The 21,309-nt window shown below is 33.4% G+C and overlaps 1 protein-coding gene across 6 annotated transcripts in view; it reads right to left on the bottom strand.

Moving 5' to 3' along the window:
• The window catches only part of LOC118187631 (tight junction protein ZO-3-like), a 369,809-nt gene that overhangs the window by 190,750 nt on the left and 157,750 nt on the right, over nucleotides 1-21,309 (bottom strand). The window contains exon 1 of one of the 6 annotated variants that reach the window (XM_085822534.1): nucleotides 10,615-10,905. The exons of the other annotated variants lie outside the window; for them this stretch is intronic. Within the exon in view, the coding sequence (XP_085678660.1) occupies nucleotides 10,615-10,671 (57 nt within the window). The 5' untranslated portion in view covers nucleotides 10,672-10,905. Of the gene's footprint in view, nucleotides 1-10,614; nucleotides 10,906-21,309 lie in introns of those variants that run through there. 6 annotated transcript variants of the gene reach the window in all.

Genomic DNA, 21,309 nt, shown 5'->3' with positions numbered 1-21,309 from the left:
GAAGGTAATTTTCTACACATGCATGTGCAGGATAAATAAAGTTAGAACTAAGTACGTATTTTATACTTTAATAGTATATATGTTTCTTTAAAAAGAAACTAACTGTGTTTAACAATGGAACATTAGTAGCGATTATAGTCAACAAGGTACTAACCGAAAGGCAGTAGATAAGTAAACGCTCAGTAAGGACGCAAATTATTTCACTTGTACGCAAGGGCTCATCCCAACAATAACATCATAAGGAAATTTGTGAATAGCAACGTTTATTTATCTTTCACAAAAAAAAAAAAAAAAAAAAAAAAAATTAAAAAAGTGGCTTGCGCGTTTAGTAGCATGATGTTATTTTTCTTCCATCGGAAAAAGAGCTATTCATAACAATTTTTGTCCTTGAAGAAGGACGACTCTGAAATGCATTAAGCCTTTTTTTTCTTTAAAATGAACTCATGTAAGGATTAAATGTTACCAATTATTAAATTTTAAATTAGCGTTCCCCTCCCGCAAATTTTTAAGTCACCATTTTGAAGCGAGAAATTAATTTACCCAATAAAATACATTCTAAATATCTATCAGATTAATGCATCAAATTCTTCGTTCATTTTCCACACTTCTCTCAGAGCATCCGCAATTCCTTCACGTCTTTCATCCATCCATTCAACCATACACAAATCGAGTTTTTGGAAAAATAACTCTGTTAAAAGATTCTAGAAACACTTGCTGAAGTTTTTTTAAATTTAACAAAATAATATGGAGGGAATTTTTTCACTTTTATTACCTAAAAACATTAAATTACTACTTCTTTGAATCATATTTACAATCAAATGAATTCACGGCTCTACCGTAATATACATTTCAGTACTGCTACACATATTCGCTGATACACACAAGTTTAATTGTAAAAATCAACAAAATTCATTTTTATTATATTCTCAAAAGGCTTTTTTCCAGCCTTGCTTTTTCTAGTGAGGTAAATTTGTCAATCAAAGCGTGCCTTCGTAGTATAGTGTTTTGCACACTGGGCCGGTATTCCAGAGGTCCGCGGTTCAATTCCCGGCGAAGGCGTTGTTAATTTTTCTTCTCTCCGGCTTTTCCACTGAACCTAATGTCTCTACACCCTTTATGAGAAATACTACATTCAGTTGAAAATTCACAAATCTCAGAAGCTATACAGGTGCATTTCTTCGGTCCAGACCGGATTTTAGGTTCGAGTCCTATTCGACAATCTGACATTATAGTTCCTCCCGACTGAAAGAACTTTCAGGAGTTACGTTGCATCAAGACCCGATGCTCTTTACACATTCCCCCGAAATAGAAGGGCATTTGGTCACGATCAAACCAAAAGTTTGGGCAGCAGCCGGTTGCAATCAAACTCAAGTTCAAAGATAAACGTTTATATTTTCGCCATCAAATACAAATCATGAGACGTTAGAGCAATGGTAAAGCAGCCATTCTGGAGTTGAATCAGATGATGCAGCAAAGATATCCTGATTTGAGTTTCATTCGAAGTCCAAACTTTACACAGCCGTCTTCAAAAATGCAACAGATCTAGCCCAGACTATTTGCTTAATTTTTGCGCACAAATGAATAAGGAAACCTGAAATTTAATCAGTTATTCGGAAAATACTTTCATCTGCATCATAAGGACATAAAAGACAATATCTTAAAGCATATAATAAAGCACTTTTAACACTATTTTTTTTTTTAAGATGCTAAACACCCGATACTTCGAAACAATCTCTTCATACAACTCCGAAAATTCTTTTACAGAGTTTATAAATTCTTTATGATGTGTGGTTTCAGACCAATTAATCCCACCTCAACAAGTGCACCATCCCTAATTAACTTTCTGGTAACCTGTTCACTTCCCTTCAAGGTTGTAACAACGCCTATACAAGGCATAATGAAAAAGGGCCAAAGGTAATTATAAAAACGAAACTCGAAAAGAGGATGATTCATCGCTTTCCTAGCAGATGAAGGATTCTAGGCTGCAATTTATTGATGGGGGAGCGGAGGGTCTCTTAATGTTCCCTTCGGAATTTGAGGGATAGGAAGGACATAGACACGGGGCGGGAGTAATGAATGACATCCATTCCTTCATCATATCTATCTTATCCATCTTAGTTGTCAAGCCAACCAAGCCAAGGTGATAATCTTCCAAAAATACGAAAACACTTTTTTTAATGGATGAGACATCCGAATCATTGGATCCCACGAATCTTTAGAGCCTTTCCCGTCATTCAGATCTCTCGAATCCTAACCTAAACATTTGAACAGTTTAATTGAAATATTTGAAAAGATAAGTGTTGTTGATTTCCAATGGAAGCGTTCATAAAAAAAGAGAAGAAAAAAAAAAAAAAAAGCGACTATTGCAATTTTAGTGATTGTTGATCTCTAATATCAGTTCGTGGCGAGTCAGTAATTTTTTGAGAGAATTTGGCGTTCCGTGTTTGGTATCTATCCGCGAAATCTTTTGAAATAATCCTATGCGCATATTTTTATTTAAAAAGATTCCAAAAAATGTAAAAAAAAATTTTGTTAAATCACATTGCGAAATTGAGCCTCAGATTTCATGAATTTTAATTATGTGCTCCATTCGCTGAATTCTGTTTGCTATCTTCTTAATAAATACAGCTATATTTTTAAAAACTGTGTTCTAAAAATTTATTTCTTGCTTGAGCATAAAATACAGAGTAAGTTTCTAAGTAAGTACTCCTTTTAAAATGTGTTGTTATATTTCGTTCTTTGTTTATTGAAATAACTGATCTAATAGAAACATATTTCTTACATTAAACAAATTTCATCGCAGTCAAAATGACTGGTTAGGTTTATTTGATTCTGGCTAGGCTATTTGCCTAAAAGAAGGGATACCTTCGTGGAGGACTTTCTAAGGGAACCTGGCTCGTATCCACGTTAAACCTGAGGAAAACCTGAAAACACTATCCCCCATTCGCCTGGAATCGAACCAACAGTGTTCAGTGACTTTAACGCTCGACTGGTGGTAGGCACACAACTAAAATGAGCTAATGGCGAAAGTATATTTTCACGTAAGGAGTATCAAATTGGCCCATATATCTTTCAAGAGAAAATTTTTTGGCACATGCTGTCCCATAAAAATCCACATTTAGTCATTGAAAGTGTCAAAAGTTATAGAGACATTAGGTTAACTGGAAAAGCCGGAGAGATGAAAAATATGCAACGCTTTCGGCGGGAATTGAACCGCGGACCTCTGGAATACGCGCCCAGCGTGCAGACCACCACACCACGAAAGCATGACACGAAGGCGGGAGAAATACCTTATGAAGTTTTTTTTTTTTTTTTTTTTTTCTGACTAGAAATTGGTTGTAAGTAATACTAAAATGAATAATTACGCAGAAAAAATTCTGGCATCTCTTAGCATGATGGCACACCTCCTCTCTAACAAAAGAAAGGACTGTGGCATATTACATAGAACACTGACCAAGATGACATCCACAGTTCTATATTATCTTAGTTTTCCCTAGCGATAATCGATTCAGCGAATAAGTGCTGTGCAATGCCAATGTTGCTTATGTTATAAGAAATACTAATCACTTTTAGAGGTGGTCGTCGGAAGAGGGTTCATTAAATCAGAATTGTTATATTGCAGAGTCTCGAAAATATCATTAACTCAAGTAATTTCTTCCATTTAATAAAATAATTCTACAACACTTAGAAACTATGAATATTAATTAAATGTCTTCCGTAAAGCGACAAATATCATTATCATCGTGTCTTCAAAAAGTCCTTAATCGCCCTTTGTTTTCGCAACCATTGGTTGTAGAAGTATACTGTCAATTATAAAAATGTTTTAAATGACGAAAGATTCGTGTTTTTTATTTTTAAATTTAAAAAACTATAAAATACTAAATTTAACTTTTTATATGTTCTTCCGGACCCTATACTTATATCTAGAAAAATTTTGCGTTCACTATAAAAAATGAAACACAAAAAGCCTGAGCCCCGTGCAACAACAGCTGACTGAAATATTTGGTATTTATGTCACGTATAATATTTAAGGGACCATATACAAACTGAGCGAAAGTTTTTCGGATCCGTAATTAAAAATAAAATATCAGTTTAGCAAAAGTTTTCTGATGTTAAGAAATTAAGTGACAAGTATTTCTATGCAGATTATAATGAATATTATTGATCAATATATATATATATATTTCAGAATGGAGATCATATTGACAGAATACTATAGAATTCGTGTTTAAGAAAACAGCTGAATATTGGCACGCGGCCAACATATTAAATTAAATGCATTAAGTAAAAATGAAAAATATTTGTAATTTAAGGAATTTTTCTGTACGATTACTAAATTATGATTCTAAAATAATAAAATTCGGACTGGGCCCTCTTCCTTAACCCCCTTGAGCAACTGAGGAGGACCTTAAGGCTGCATACACTTACACTGCCTACACAGATAAATGGATTTTTACTGACAGCCGCAGTTCTATCCAGCTTCTGCAAAATTGTCCTAGTACTGGTGATAAGACTTCTCTCTCTGTTTTGGCTTTGCTGCCAAAACTCTCTTTCCATCATGATGTACATCTGCAATGGCTCCCTTCACATATTGGCCTCAGAGGTAATGAAGTGGCTGATGCCCTAGCTAAAGAAGCTACCTCAATGACTCTGACCACTTGCATCCTGACCTTTTTGGAGATCTGCTCTACAGTTAAATCTACTGTTGCCTCTTCCCAGCATTATCCCCCAACACATGGCTGGTGGTACTTTGGCAGGCAGCCGGGAGATGCTATTGCTTTTGGAGGTAATCGATCTCAACAGACAACTTTGATGAGGTTCCTCAGTGGACACCTGAAATGCCTTAAATTTGACCGCAGAAATAAGATCTACCCCATCTGTAAGAAATACTGATCATTTCACTCCTGATCTTCTCACCTGTTTGGGACTTATAAAAGAGGACCTATTGAAAAAGACCTACTTTCGTTTTGGATTTATTGATGGTTCTTGGACTCATGGATCTGGTCTAGCCTAATGGCTAACCAGTTAGGATAAGTAACAACAAAAACAACAGCAAATAATAATAAAATTTCCAACCGAATATTAATTAATACCGTAATTATAGACATCGGAAACTTATAATAGATTACTTCCGTGAAGATTCTTTCGGCACAACAAACGTAAAAAAATTAAGACACTTAATAACCCACAAAAAAGCATTACTGAACGACATTCAAGAGGGGGGGGGACCAACCTCGAATTTTTCTAATTTTTTTACGAACCGATCAATGCATGCAAATTGCATATGATGTCAAAAGTCGCAGATTTTGAAATTAAATATCTCGGTCAATTTTTACCGTGCGGAGTGAAACATTTTCTACTTTATTTTTTTATAACGAGTACAGCATTTTCCTACACATAAGTAGAGGTATTAGATAAATGCATAAAAATTTAGATTTCGTAATTTTTACAAAATCCATTTCATTAAATTTAAAAATGCCAAAACAGGATTCTTTGCCCCATTTAAAACGTTTTTGTAATTGGGAGTATATGTCAATAACCAACTTTTTGAAAATAAGGGCCATGTACGGACTTTTGTGGACACGAGTTGTACCGGTTAAAGAAATCTGAAACACCACACCCACGCCTGTAGGAAGAGGAAAAATTCTGGTAATCATAAAATCAATAAATAAATTAGTTTGCCAAAAAATATTAAATGAAATGTAATTTCTTCACCTTCAGCCACTCTGAGGCTTTAAATAAATATTTTTTTAAATGAAGTTTTAAGCTTTTATATAGGCATATGAAATTTTAATTAACTTTCAAGAAATACCCTTCAGGTTTCCAAGGAACACTTTTTTTTTTAAAGATAATATGGGTCATTTCAATCATAACATCTTGTTAAGAAAGAAACTGAGCAAAAACATATTTCTCAGAGCAAATTTTTCGTTCTGTTTCGCTTTCTTCTAATCTGACCTTCTTTCATATTATGAAAAATGCAATTAAATGTACGAGTATGTCAGTTATGTCTCTCTTTTCAAAGACAGGCTATTAAGTTAGTACCCAGTAAATTTTACAGCTTTTATTATGGCTGTTGAATTAGGTTAATGATTTTTATCATATAATTAAACTTATTAGTTAACCATTTAGGTTTCATGTTAAGCTGCATGACCGTGTATAAAAAAGTTAAATTATTGTGTTTGTTAATTTTAAAATTAAATCCCTAAACGTATGTACAGAAAAAAACAGCCTCTCAAGTATCTTTTAAGCAACACATTACTTGAAAAAAATGTATTTAATGACAGCTAAGTGGAATGCTAAATCACAGTTTCGAGTACAATTCGGAGTATCTTGCTATATGCAAAATTTAACACTGCACTAATAAGCTCCCAAATGCGGTGAAACCTAGATGGCCACCTACAGTTCCAGACAGTATTATTGTTCCGTTTAGGCAGTTCAACAGGCGATGTTCAATACCGATATTTATTTTTTTCCAAGGCCAGCGCAATAGTATATGACTTTCTCAACAATATTTTGCTAGAATGAAAAATTCATAAGAATTAACGATTTCTGTTTTGTTTATGAGTAAGACAGTCATCCTCTGTACCTCGACGTCATTAGACGATTTACCTAAATTAGCCTAATGGTGAAACCGGTTCCGAGTATTTTTATTTCGAGTCATTTTTGGGTTAAATCTGATCTAAAAAACTTCTGTTTATTGACTTCAAGCAACAACCCTAAGTTTAAAAGAGATTTTACGTTATTTAACTAGGTTTAGTTTCGTTTGTGGCATATTTGCAACAGTTTCGTTGTTTAAAACATTCTGAAGTGGACATGTATCTAAACTAATATTTATCGCTACATGAATCAATGTAATCATCTCGCTTAAAGCAGTCAAAGAAGGCATATACGTATTTAAACATTTACAGTTGTAGAGACATTAGATTTTTTTGGAAGCAAGAGAGATGAAAAATGAGCAATGCCCTCGCCGGGACTTGAACCACGGACCTCCTGAATACGCGCCGAGCGTGCTGATCACTACACTACGAAAGCGGGAGAAATACCTTATATACTCCCCCCTTTTAAAGAGCGACTGTGGTTTAGGGGACCCAATCGCCAAGTCCTGGGTGTGGAGAATCATCATCCACCATTCTTTTAGTGCGGGCGCCACTGTTAAGACATTAGGTATTTTTTTGAAGCAGGAGTCATGAAAACTGAGCAACGCCTTCGCAGGGAATCGAACCATGGACCTCCGGAATACGCGCCCAGCGTGCTGACCCCTACACTACGAGGGCATGCTAAGAAGGCGGGAGGAATACCTTAAACAGTATTTAAAGGGATCGTTTAAATTATTTATTATATAATTTCCATTCTTTTCATCGTTACATAATATTAGTTACCAATGGACTACTGGAAGACTTTCGAAGAGCACTGAACTGGATTTATTAGATTATGGCAAAGCACACACTTGCTGCTTGCTTAAGAGGAGGAATGCCTTTGTGGAGAGCCTTTCAAAGGTAAACTGACTCATACTCACGTTGCCAGGAAAACCACGTAAATGCTCATTTAGTCAGAACGTTCGCCGAGTTTGAATCTGGGTCCCACTTGGCTACGATTCAGCCAATTTTCGAAGGAAAAATAATTTGATTTTAAACTGATTTAGGCATCACTTTGCTTTTAACCTGCGCCCCCCTTTTTTTTTGTAATTACTGCACACATCCATACTCCCTCCCTTCCCCAAAATTTGGCTGTAACTTTTTATTTCTAATGTATAAACAAAAAATATATAAAGTTATAATAAGTAATAATATGGAAATAAAAGTTAAGCATTCTTAAAAAAAAAATTAAAAAAAAAAGAGGAGGGAAGGAAGGAAGAAAGGAAGAAGATACTTAAGAATTTATGTTTCTTAATTATTATATGACGTCGGTATTACTCTAAGCACGAAGGGATTATTTAAAAAAATAAAACGGACAGATAACCACAGCGCATGTGCTGTTGTTGCATTCGCCTTGAAATCCAATAACCTCTTATCTGGGAAATGCCTGTCTCATCCTTGCAGTGTTAAGCCGGCAGGAGATTAGGGACGTTTACCTTTCGACGGTATCTGGAAGACATTTCTTGACCTCAATTACAATAGTCTCTCGGGTTAGCAAGAATGCAAAATAACAATTAAAAAAAAAAAAGACCAAACCTAATCATAATGAGATTCTAACGTGGCGATTGATTCTAACAGGGAGGGAAAAAAAAAAAAAAAAAAAAAAAAAACTTAACAATTTCCCTGCAAGACAGCAGAGAAAAAAAAATCCCCCTTATTCGAAATTTAAATTTGCAACATATCCGAACCAACTTACTATGAATCGTCTCGTAATAAGATAGAACAATAGCTCTGAAGTTTTATACCTTATCAGAATTTTCATTTAGTAAACGAGCAAAAAATTTTAATTGCAGTCAATTGCAAGAAACTTCATTAGTTCTGAATATATAATTCTACAAATAAAATTCTAAATATATAATTTTATGAACAAATTTGAGAATAATTCAGAAACATAGCTGCAAGGAACTTTCATTTTTAAAATTTTATTTATAAAGTATTGTATTCAGAACTTTGATTAGCATACTTGATTGTTATATGTTCATATTATTTCAAAATTTGGCCGAACCTCTAAACTGTTCTTATCCGCAATTTATCCGAATTTAAGCATGTGCAGTATTATTTATGCAAATTTTTTGCTTGCTATTATAGGCAAAAATAATAAATAATTTCTTATTAGAAATGCTTTTTAAAATTTTTTTGCTATAATAAATTATTATTTTATAATATATGCATAAGCAAATGTATTTAGTGTAAAACTTAAACGAATCATCTAAACATGGATAATATATTTTGTAAGAACTTCAAATTTTGGTAATTAATCGAACTTGAGTTTTTAAGATTATTGGAAGAGTACATTGGGTTATTTGTCTAACAGCAGGATGCTTTCATGGAGTATTTTAAAGGAAAGTGCCTTTTATTCATGTTAGAATAAGAAAAATCATGAAATTTCACATGCAGGCCGGTCCTTTCGAGGGAAACTGAACTCCGGTCACAATACCAGAGTTCAGCGGTTTTACCGCTCGGCAGCTGGCGGGTTAAAAGGCAAAGAATCATTGCCTTGAAAACACAGCTATGTTGAAATTAAAACATAAGCCAAATTTCAAAATAGCACCATCTACACATTTTGTTTTTGAGAGGGGGAGTGACTTATAGATTTTGTATCATATATTTTTTACACAAATAGCAGTTTAAGATTTTGCTAATACAAATTTATTTTTCAATTTACTGTCAAAAAAAAATAACACGAGCACAAAAAGGGAGTTTTCAAAAAATAATTCTATTTCCACTTTTCTTTTGCTTATTGGAGCATATTTAAATACAATTAGGATAATTAAAACTGCTCTTAGTTCTTTCAAAGACAGGTTCAAATCTAAAATCACTAAACAAAAATAGAAATGGAGTAAAATGTCAATAATATACTGACACTGAAAGAACTTTAAAGATTTAAACGATAATAAGCACACAAATTTAAAAATAAATTGTACGGTATATATGATAGAAAATTCATTTCAGATATGATAATTTGAAGAATTTGCTGCCATCTACCTCCAAGAATATTATCTGTTTTCTCCAATACACTTTACCTAAAACTTTCTTAAACAAAAACAGGCTCGAAAGTAATAATGCATGATAAATACAAATGAATTTTATAATACTGAAAAACTTAAATAAAATTTTGAAATACTGTTTAAACTCTACATCATTTTGAAAGCAGATAAATTAATAGAGTGGCAAAACAGCTGAAAATTTTAAAATAGAATGATCGATGAGCCACATTTTTCGGATTCTGGATATCACATCTGCATTTTAAAAAGCCTTTTTGAATTTTGATCTCAGATATGCATTTTAACCAAAGTAACTTTATTTTTATTTTATTTAATATAATTTATTTATTATTACTTCCAGATTCAAAAGAGGAAAACATTTATCAGTGTCTTATTTCGTTCAGCAGCATTTAATCCCGAAAAAAATATATAGTTATTTACTGTAATTATCACCTATATTTTTTTTCGGTGAAGAAAGAGCAAAAAAGCTTGATAAACACACACATACACACACGCACACAAAATTATATATAACACTTTATAAAATGATTTAACAACTAACAAATGTTAATTGATGATGACGAAAACTATTGGTCGAGGATATGTAAGTGAACAACTGCGCTGAAATATATATTTTTATTTACTTATTTATGAAAGTACGTAATAATACACACACTACCTAAACGCTTACAATAACACTAAACAAAAATTGCAAATTTTATCTTAAAGCATTTTAAGGGAGTGTACTTATTTATTCTGAAGCTTTTATCAGATTATGGCTTCTCTCTATTCAAAAATTAATGCACGTAATAAAAAAATAAATAAAGGTAATAAGCTTCGCTTCTTCCCAATTTCACTTCATAAAATAACTGGCCTAAGAAAAATTAAGAACAGTGTAGTTAACTGTATTCATTATGATGGTTACCCACAGCAATGATTAAAAACATATTAATGGCTGGGACGCGAATAGTTGTTAAAGCAGGTAATTTAAATACCTGGGCCTGTGTGGCGCTGGAGTCCATATCCAATAATCCGAAGCACAGAGTCTTCATGCATCCAGTTGGAGAATCCACGTGAACCACAAGAGAAGGGTCATGAAATGGAAAACAAACAAGAAAGTCACCACCGGCTTAAAAGAACACGAACAATCAATCCAAAGTCGCGGAGAGAGAAGATTTGGTGGAAAAAAGTTCACGAAGAATCGCTCGAGCGCATGCCGTTTTTTAAGTCCATTGCTCGCGGCTCATCGCATACCACCAACCACCCTGCACGCAGAGATCATACATTCTCGAGCAGCCTTTTCGACTGCTGTTGAGTTTGACGACGGCAGGGTTGCCGAATCGCCAACAGCCACCACATTCAACGGCGATAAAGAGTGCCAAGTCCATTTCTACTGCAATCATAACGAATGAAAGAGAGAAAAAAAATTGCTTTTAATAAAATCGCGCCGTGATTTATTAAACTGCCGGGTACTTAAAATATCTGTTATGCAGGGAAAAGTATTAAAACTTTTGAATAGCAATCACTGGATCCATATGCCCCAACAAAAACCAAACTAAAGAAATTTTGGTAAAAACTACATTTACTTAGAGAAGGTAATACAATAAAATTCTTTTAACCAAGACTATACAAAAAGTATTATCCAAGACTATACAGAAAGTAACATAATACTCTCTGTATAGTCTTGGATAAAATAATTTTATTATATTACCTTCTCTAAGTAAATGTCTTTCTTCCTTCCAACTTCATCATAGGATGGGAATTCGGTAGTTTAAAAATAACAAGTAAAAATTTAGCATTTTTTTATGTACAGCAAATGATACATAAGTACAAATGCACATTATTTTTGTTATACGACTACATTAAGTTCCAAAATTTATCTCCAAATTTTTTACTGTTATTTTTTTTTAATTACACGTAATCACTTACAAGTAAATAAGCATTTTTTATAGGAGAAACAGGTAATGCCATTTATAATATATGCAAAAGTAGTGTTTCGTGAGATCTCTGTTCAAAAGATGATTTTTAAGCGCAATGTGACTACTACAATTTCTAAGTGACCACTCACAAAACTTCATTACTTTAATCTTGAATGGTTGCCATGGAGAAGTTATATTCGATATTCATTTTTATTTATGTTTCCAAGAATATTGGTCATTTGGTTTACTTGGTTTATTTTGATTATGGCAAAGCACGCCAGGGTTATCTGCCAAAAGGAAGAGATGCCTTCGTGAAGGACTTTCTAAAGGAAACTAGCTCGTATACACATTACACATGCAGAAAAGCCATGCAAACAGCCCATGCAGCCGGCCCGTTCGCCAGGATTCGAACCCAGAAACGAACTAGTAGCGTTCAGCGACCGCTCGGCAGCGAGTGAGCACAAAATATTGGTCGTCTAAGCGAGAAGGGTTCATTGCATCTACATCCATAGATGCTTATGTCAATTAAATTTCGAAAACGAATCAAATGCAAAAACGGAAGCAAAAAAATCTTAATAATTTATTAAAAATGAAAATCCACTATCATCCAAAATGCATTTTTGCCATTTTATGGTAAAATTTGTCAGTGGACTGCTACTAATATTCCCGAGAAAGAAAACTTACAATTAATTACGGTATATTATGATTTAATCATTTTTATGAATTAAATATCTTTTTTTAAGCACTTATGCATTTAAACTACAATATTATTAGTTTTTATCTTCCTTCTTTCCAACTTCACCGTGGGATGGGAAATCGGTAGTTTAAAAATAGTAAGTAAAAATTTAGCAATTTTTTTTTATGTAAGTACAAATGTACATTACTTTTTGTTATATGATTTAAAAGGAAGCAAAAAATTTATGTTAGAAAAAAACTTATAAAAAAATTTTTTTTCGTAAAAAAAATTAAACAAACCTAACTATTAGTTATCGGAATGGCTCTACTGGATTGGATCAAAGAAATTTTATGGTGATAAAAGTTTTCTTTTACCATCATATTTCTTAGACTGAGAACACAGCTTGAAGCAAACTAACACACACACACACACACACACACACAAAAAAAAAAAAAAAAAAAATGTATAAACAGCAAATGGCATGGGAAACGAGTTATTTGGGACAAAAACAAAAGGTTTATAGCTTTATAGAAGGCTATAAACCTTTTGTTTATAAAATGAACATTTCGCTCCGGACTGAATGCTGAATGTCATAGCTAGAAGCAAGAATCTAACCTTTTTGCCATGACTTTGAACTGTAAGTAAGCCAGAAGAAAGATATTATTCAGGCTGCATTTTCCTCCACTTTTTTTTAAAAGTTTTATTTTTGAAAACATTATTACTGTCTTGTCCTCTTATCTTCTATTTGTATATTGCTCTTCTGTTTAGTGCTATTATCTGTTATTTTTGATTAGTCATCGAAATACATGTATTTTTCATTTCGGAACATCTCAAGGCAAAATTCTCACGTACTGTATTTGAAAAGGAGTAAGGCAAGGTATTATTCAATTCGTACACAGTTAACGTTTTTTTTTTAATTATTTTAAATTAAAATATATAATTTTTTGATTTAATTTAAACAAACAAACAAACAAAAAAAAAAAGACTCAGCTTTCTTTATTATCATTCAGATTATTAACAAGACATTTATCAGCATTTATTAACTTTATTAGCAAAACACGATTCGGGTTTCTTTATATGTTAACTGACCGTACGATGCCCGAAAAGTGCATATTAAAATTATACTAAAAAATTCTATTACAAAATTTTGTTTTTTAATGCATATGATCAATATTTCTGAGAATATAAGTAGAAATTGGTATCATATATTACCTCTCCAAGACGACTACCTCCTCAGAAGATCAAAATTATTTGGAACCATGAGTGGTGTTGAGAAAGTTCAGGTTAGGTTATTTGAAAATGGCAAAGCACACAAGGGCTGTCTTCCAAAAGAGAGGGATGCTTCGTGGAGAGTTTCTATGGGAAACTGCCTCGTATTGACGTTTACACATGGGGAAAATCAACCATCCAACTAACTCGTTCTTCTAGTATCGAACCAGGTCAAACTTCCAGTATTCGGAAGGTAAGTTCTGGTGGGTCAAAAAATGTTTAGAAAAAGGGTTAGCGATAATTTACATACTATAGCCTAGAAACAACTGCTGAATCATTTCAGTTATATGACAACAAGACCCAGAAATAGTTCCTAGAAAAATATAAACGCCAATCTAATACTTTCAGCAAGGTTGATCTGCATCATACAAATTAAAGCTACATATGCGCAGGCCACCTGCCTAAGAAAAATGATACCTTCGTGAATGACTTTTTAAGATCAACTGGCTCTATTCATATTTATACGTGGGAAAAACAATGAAAGCTTCCATGCCGTCAAACCGTTCACCAGGACACCAGTCCGACTCAAATTACCAATGTTCGTTGACTTTACAACTCAATCGCTGGTGGGCCACTTCTAGCAGAAAAACATACATCAGTTATCACCTTATTTCAAATGCGGTACAATTTTTACAACCATAAATATATCTAAAAGGTTTGTTATTTCACTAAGCAAAGAACGAAACTGAACTGCACACTTTAAAACTTTAAACTTTTAAAACTTACAAGTTGTGGCATATGCCTCCCTAGAGAAAAAATTTTAGTGCTTGTTGTTCTGTAACGGAAAAGATTTCAACTGCTTTTCGGACACGCGTTATATCTGAATGAAACTTTATAAAAGATACTGAGGAGCATAAAAAAAGGATATAGAAAAATATTACTCCTATATTTAACATCACTAACAACATACAGAATAATACAATATATTAACAAATTTGGCCACACTGGGTTTTGAGTTTAGATTTTTTTTTACATAGTCCCCTTAGGGCTTCCCCTAAAAGAGTCCATTCAATTTTGCCATTAGCCTATTAAAATTTGCACTATTTATAATTTAATAATAAAAAGATTTCTTGAAATAAACTTTAAAAACTAAAATAGTTATGCGCCATTGTTAATATCTTTCCATTTACTGTTAATATTTTCCCATTTAAAAACTTTCCATTTACATACTTTTACTACCATAACGCTCTTGTCTATGCAATAACAAGTCTCATTTCCATCAAATTTTCATTCTTATGCAGCCAATTTCTAAGATACGAACGATTTCCACTTGTTTATCGAAAAGGCATTCATGCACACAGAAGTGTTTTTTTATTCTAGCACTAGTTTTGCTGCCTTCGTTTCAGTACGATGCACTTGCTGTATGTTCTCATGTAATTCCAGTCTTCAAGCCCCAAAAACCTTAATTTATAATAAAGAAAATTTCCATTTATGCACTCCACGATTTCCCTTGGAATGTTTTCTAATCCAATAAGCCAACCTACTCATTGCATTCGCAACACAGAGTAGGAAACATCACATTATTAAAATAACATTAATTATGTTTAAGAGTCATTTAAGTAATTGAAAATTTCTATTCTGAAACTTCCATTTTCATACATTTACTTTGATTTCTCTTTAAATAAATTTTAACCTAGAAAGCAGAATCTGTTTATAGTATATTATAGAATTTATGTTTAATAAATTGTCACTAAGAGTTAAATATTTTGGTTTAGATATATCAAAAGCTTTCCTTTAGACACAAAAAAATAGTAATTGATTTCAATTATATTGCTTAATGTCGATCCCGTACATACAGTGATGGACATAAATGAAGGTACACTTTGCATTTTCTCAAAAAAAATGAAAAAAATACAAAATTCATTATTTTTATCAAAATATATTATTTATATAATATTTGGAATATTATAAAGATGACTACAAAATGTTACAATTCAAATTCAAATCGATAAACATAGAAAACCATATAGAACATTTTAAACCATCAAAATGAAGGACAAATGTTAAAGCACAGTGATAAAAATATCAGAATAAAATAGAGTCAATAACTGTGTGGTGAATCTTTTGCTTTTCATAATAACATAGAACTTATTTGGCATAGAATTCGCCAATGTTTCCATTGTTTCACACGATATTTTGTTCCATTCTTCTGGAAGAAACCTTTTCATATGGTCCTCATTCAGTATATCGTGTTTCCTAACCCGGCTGTAAAGTTCTATAAATGTTCGATGGGATTTAATTCAGGGAATTGGACGACCGAGTGTGAGGCGCACTATAGAGCAGCCACAAAACGAACAGTGTGTGTGCTGGATGCTTGGGATCGTTGTCCTGTTGAAAGTAGAAGTTGGTGCATGAATGAAATTTACCGGCGCTTTGTTGAAGATAACGCTTAAGGATATTCAAATAAACATGATGGTCCACTGCACCTTCAATGAACTCAAGGTTGCCGACACCTGCCCCCCGACATGCAACACTTTTTTTCCGAGTGTTTTGCTGTTGTTTGACCACGCTTTTCTCGAATCTAAGTTTACGATTGTCTCCAAAGTAAATTCATATCATATTGCAACAAATTAATTTGCTTTCATGGAAAACAATAAATTCGACCAAAATGCACGATCTTTATTCAAACGTTTCCTTACAAAAGCAAGCCTTTTCCTTCGATTAATTTTGGCCTGACATATGATTTTCTTCTGGCTACTCTAAATTTGTAACCAGTCCAAAGAAAAATTCTGCCGATATTTTTGGATGAATTACTCTGTTAAAGACTTCCTCGATTGTTCTTACGATAGCACTTGAAAAAATTTTTGGATTCACTTTAACAATATTGATAAATTTTCTCTCTTCTCTACGAATCAGTTTTCTTTTATGTGGGGGGGGCAGTCATCTTGGTGCACGTTTTATGCTACCAGACGATTTGGAATTTTTTATCACAGTTCTTACTGCGTATTAACTTTTGTTCACTACTTAACCAACTTCTTTCAGTGATTATTCTGATTGTATAAATGGAAGATTACTTTTATTTCTTCAGTTGTAGTTTCAACACATTTACTAGCCAGCTCAAAATTTCGATGAATTAAGCAGAATAGTCAAGCTTTCAGCGCAACATCAGATAAATAAAACCATTACCTCTCCTACATCATTTTGATTGGTCATATATAATAACAGAATATAACTTAATTTACACAAAACTCAACACTGATTTTACTTTTATTCTACATTTTCATGGGTTGAAAAGTTCTATTTATTTTGCAAGCTTATTAATTTAAAGTTGAAGTTAACATTTTGTTGTTAGCTTTATAATATTCCAAAGATTATACAAATAACATACGTTTTGATTAAAATAAGGAATTTTATAATTTTTTCTCCATTCTTTGAGAAAGAGCGAAATGTGCCTTCACTTATGCCCATCACTGGATTAAGATGCAACAAGAAATATACAGCGAACCCTCCTTAGGATGATCATCTGCATTTCAGCTGATTTTGAACTATTCTGGAAATAGTCGAGTTAAATAATAACCCATACCGATTTTTATTTATGGTTTAAGAAATACCAGCCATTTTTTAAGATGGTGAGAGAGGAGGAGGTGGTCTTCAGGACAAGGTTCATTGCAATTTTTGATGAAGGTAACTCCATTATCTGTCGAAGCCAGCTAAATACGAAAAAATCACCGGTTTGAAAACTGTCGACGTCACTACAGAAAATAGAAAATAGATGTTACATACTACAATTCCATTAATACTTTTACAGTATGCGAAATTAAATGAATAATTCACAAAACTCCAACTTCGAAAGAAACTGCACCGAACCCCTTCATTCCGAACGGCTTGCTAGAAAGACTGCCTCTGAAAATAATCAGTATTTCTAAGTACACAAACTACGGCACTAAACATTACCTCTCGAAGTAGACCATCGCTGGCGAGGACCAAAATCATTGGGAACCACAAGTGGTCTCTACATAAAGATTGGTTTATTAGGTTACGGCTACAGCTATCTGCCTAAGAGAAGGAATGCCTTCGTGGAGGACTTTTCTAAGGGAACTGGCTCGTATACCCATTACACATCGGGAAAACTATGCAAACGTCCATGCAGCCAGCACGTTCATCAGTATTCGAACTCCGGACCCAACCAACAGTGTTTAACGACCTTATCGCTCGGCAGCTGGCAGGCCCTCCACCGAAAGGATTCACTATACCAATTTCAAGAGTTTGAATTCACTGCACATTTGTCAGTCCCGATGGTGCACAAATTTATCTTGAATGAATATTAATGAATATTAATTTACTTTTCCTTTTGGAGAATCAAGACGATTAATAGAAAATGAACACCATCAGGAATACTACGTTTTAAATTAATATAAGAAATAGTGGGACAAATATATCTTCATGTTAAAAGCCGAGCGTTCTAAAGTGTTTTGCAGGCTCGGGTAAAAAAAAAATGCTTGGGGGGGGGGCGGAAAGGAAAGAAATATAAAGCATTTAGAAATATCTTATAGAAAATGTTTTCAAATTAAAAACAAAAATAAATAAATAATTCTGAAGATCGTTAAGCTGCGCAGAATACTGACAACGTTTACTCAAGAAACTTTTTATGTCCAGTCTCTTAAGACAATCTGCAGTTCCTGAAACAGGCTCACTTACAACGGAGTGCAACCTTCACTCTATGTCACCTGAATGTGGATGGAATATAAATGAAGTAAGAGGTTAATCCGCTTTAGGGAAAGTAAATACACAAGCTAATATCTATCAATCTACAATTGTAATTGAACGTAAAAAATGTCCATCTAATGTAAAGTACTATAAATTCTTCTCATCTTATAAGTGAGCACACAAGAAAATGATCTCGAACCACATTTTCATGTAACTAATTTCAACGAAAATCTTTAACCTCAGCAAAGGCTTCACAAATAACATTCAATTATTTAAAATTAGGAAAAAAAAAAAAAAAAAAAAAAAAAAAAAAAAAACTTGATTTGGCGTATATTCTGAATAAAACTCCACTGGTCTCGAAGACAGTCAGGACCCATCAGCGGTAGAACGTCGTTCAAGTTACTGAACTGACCGGGTTCAAATCCTCGGCAAAAAAGGTGACTGCATGAGCGTTTTCATGGTTTTCCCCACGTGCAACGTAGATGCGAGCCATTTCCTTTAGAAATCCCTTCCCTTAGGCAGACAGCCTCCTTGTGATTTGCCATAATAAAATAAACCAAACCAATCTGAGTGCGGTCAGACAAAGGTCTCTCTTCTTCAGGATTAAAAATGTGTTCACTATAATCATATTTATGAGCTTTCATATTGCAGAGGCATTAGGTTATTTTGATACGGGAGACGTGAAAAATGAGCAATGCCCTCGCTGAGACTCGAACCTAAACCTCTCTAATACGTACCCAGTGTGATACTGTTACACCACGAAGGCATGCAGAAAGGAGGGGAAAATTAACCTATATACTTCCGTTTTTAAAGGGCGACCGGGGATTACGGGACCCAATCGCCAAAGCCTGGTGATGAAGAATCGTCATCCACCACCTTTTTGTTCAGGCGCCACTGTAGATTAGCTTAGAATTTTTCAATGTCAGGAAACTGAAGAAATGATCTATGCCCTCGCCGGGACTCCAACCCTGGACCTAGTGAATACACGCCGAGTGTGCTAATGAGTTCAATGATAGTTTACTGTATGGATAATTATTCCACCGGACTCTGCAATGCAGGCAAAAGTTACCATTAACCATTTGCCAAATCCAACTGCTTCAAATTCCGAGCTTACTTCTTTGTCTTGTTCTCTCACTACGGTTTCAGTTAAGTCTCTTTTATATACAGATGCTTGCCCCTTAACATTTAGTAAAATATCTTAACATCCTGCCCTTAAGATCGATATAATTTTCCGGAAAGAAAGAACTGAGTGACTGAAGTACGAATGAACATTAAAGATGCAAATAAATACAATAAAATAACTTCTTAATTAAACTCAAACTAAACTGTCACAGCTTGATATCCTTCTACTTGAATACATGTTATTTTAATTACAAATTCCTAAATATTTAAGATCTACATTTAAGTTACCATTTACTTGCTGGTTTAAGGAGCTTAACTCTAGATTTAACTACTCTAGATTGCACAAAAAGAACTCGTGACAGTCACTTCCAGTCTTTCTGAAAATTTAAATAATTATTGGTACTGAACATTACCTCTCTAAGACGAATATTCTGAACAGATGTTATGCGCTATAAATATATTCTTTCAGTCTTTTTACCTTTCTGCTCAATAAAATAATTCTCAATGAAATTTGGAGCAACGTCCGTTCCTTTTTGTTTTCCTTTTAAGGTAAATATTCTCTAAGACTATAGAGTCTTGTATTCTTTGGTAGCATAAAGTAACGAACTCTAGAAAGCCTGTAGAGGAATTATTACCGGGTCTTAACAACAGACAGACGACCCCACTTGGGTTTACATGAGCCAACACTGTTGGCTTAATTTAAAACAAGTAATGTTGAACTTAAAATAAATGTAATTAGACTAGTCTAACGGATCACAGGATAATTAAACGCGCAGGAAGGCTCTGGTTCGTAGAAGACGGCGGGACAAGCCTAATGGCTAGAAGCACTCAACGCCACAGAATCAAATCGCTATAACGTCACGGTAACACAGTGGCCTTCAAGCAGGCAAAACATATTGTAAAATCAACTAGCGAAAACTTCCTTAAATAAAAAGTTCTTTCTCCCTTAATTTAAATAAACACACGCTAGCTAATTAACATTCTGGCAGGAAAGCGTGGGTGAAAAGAAGAGTGAAAGGAAAGTAGATTTAACAAAAGCTAATAGTTAGTCAAAATAAATAAATATATCCTCACAAGATAACCTCATGCAGTTCCAAATAATTTTAATCTTTTATAGTAATGGTCGTCTTAAGGATGTAAATTTTCAATACAGAGGTATATTTATGTTCTCAGAAACAATAATCATTTCTAAAAGTGGTAGCTACGGAAAGATTCACTGTAAATAAATCATTATTATTTTAATTTATTTGATTAAAATTTTAAACCAACAGTCCGTATAATTTTTAAAAATCAGTGTGATACAGAAGAGAAAGAGAAGACACAACAAATTTCTTATTATGATGATTTTTGTTTACTGAGGTAAGTAACACGTGACTTCAGAAACAGCTTTTACTAATTACAAAAATATTGCGACTCTTCACAAAAATATTAGTTGTAATGCAAATTAAGTAAGATTACTATTATTTAATTAGCTTACAATTAAAGTAAGTACACAAGTGGGAAGAGGTTATAAAATTTATTAGTTTGCCTAATAGCTTTAAGCATTAGATTAGAGAAAGCCAGGTTTTGAAGCTCTCAATAGAATTTAAGTTTATTCTCTGTTTAATTAGAGTTTCTTAGCTGATTCGATTTAACTTCATGTAAATAGTAATGGATAAGTTTTGTAAGTTTTTTATTTTTATAATTCTATAAGTCATTGAATAAACTCAACAGTGGAATATGCTCCTTGAATGGTTATTAATTTGCAATAAGACAGCAATAATTGGCCTGAGAGTAATATTCTTATCAAATTCGATAAGAGTTAGTTTAAATAAATCTTATAGCCTAAGCTTCTTGCCCTTAAGTGATTCTCACTAATCTAAATACAGTATATCTTCTCATAGTGACGAGTTTCTTAATATGATCACTTCTGAAAGAGACCACTTCAAGGGAGACTAAAATCTAGAATAATCGCTGGTCGTTCCTGAGGGTCTACTGAACTTAGAAATGACAATTTTCCTCACTCATTTCTAGTAAAAACTGGATTTTAAAGTACCTTTTAATTATGATAATTCTGT

Source organism: Stegodyphus dumicola, chromosome 8, assembly GCF_044657685.1.
Source record: "Stegodyphus dumicola isolate Sdum_Otavi_A_Nest chromosome 8, ASM4465768v1".
Classification (NCBI taxonomy): Eukaryota; Metazoa; Arthropoda; class Arachnida; order Araneae; family Eresidae; genus Stegodyphus; species Stegodyphus dumicola.
The sequence above is the reverse complement of the archived record's forward strand: the minus strand, read 5'-3'. Positions and strand labels throughout refer to the sequence as shown.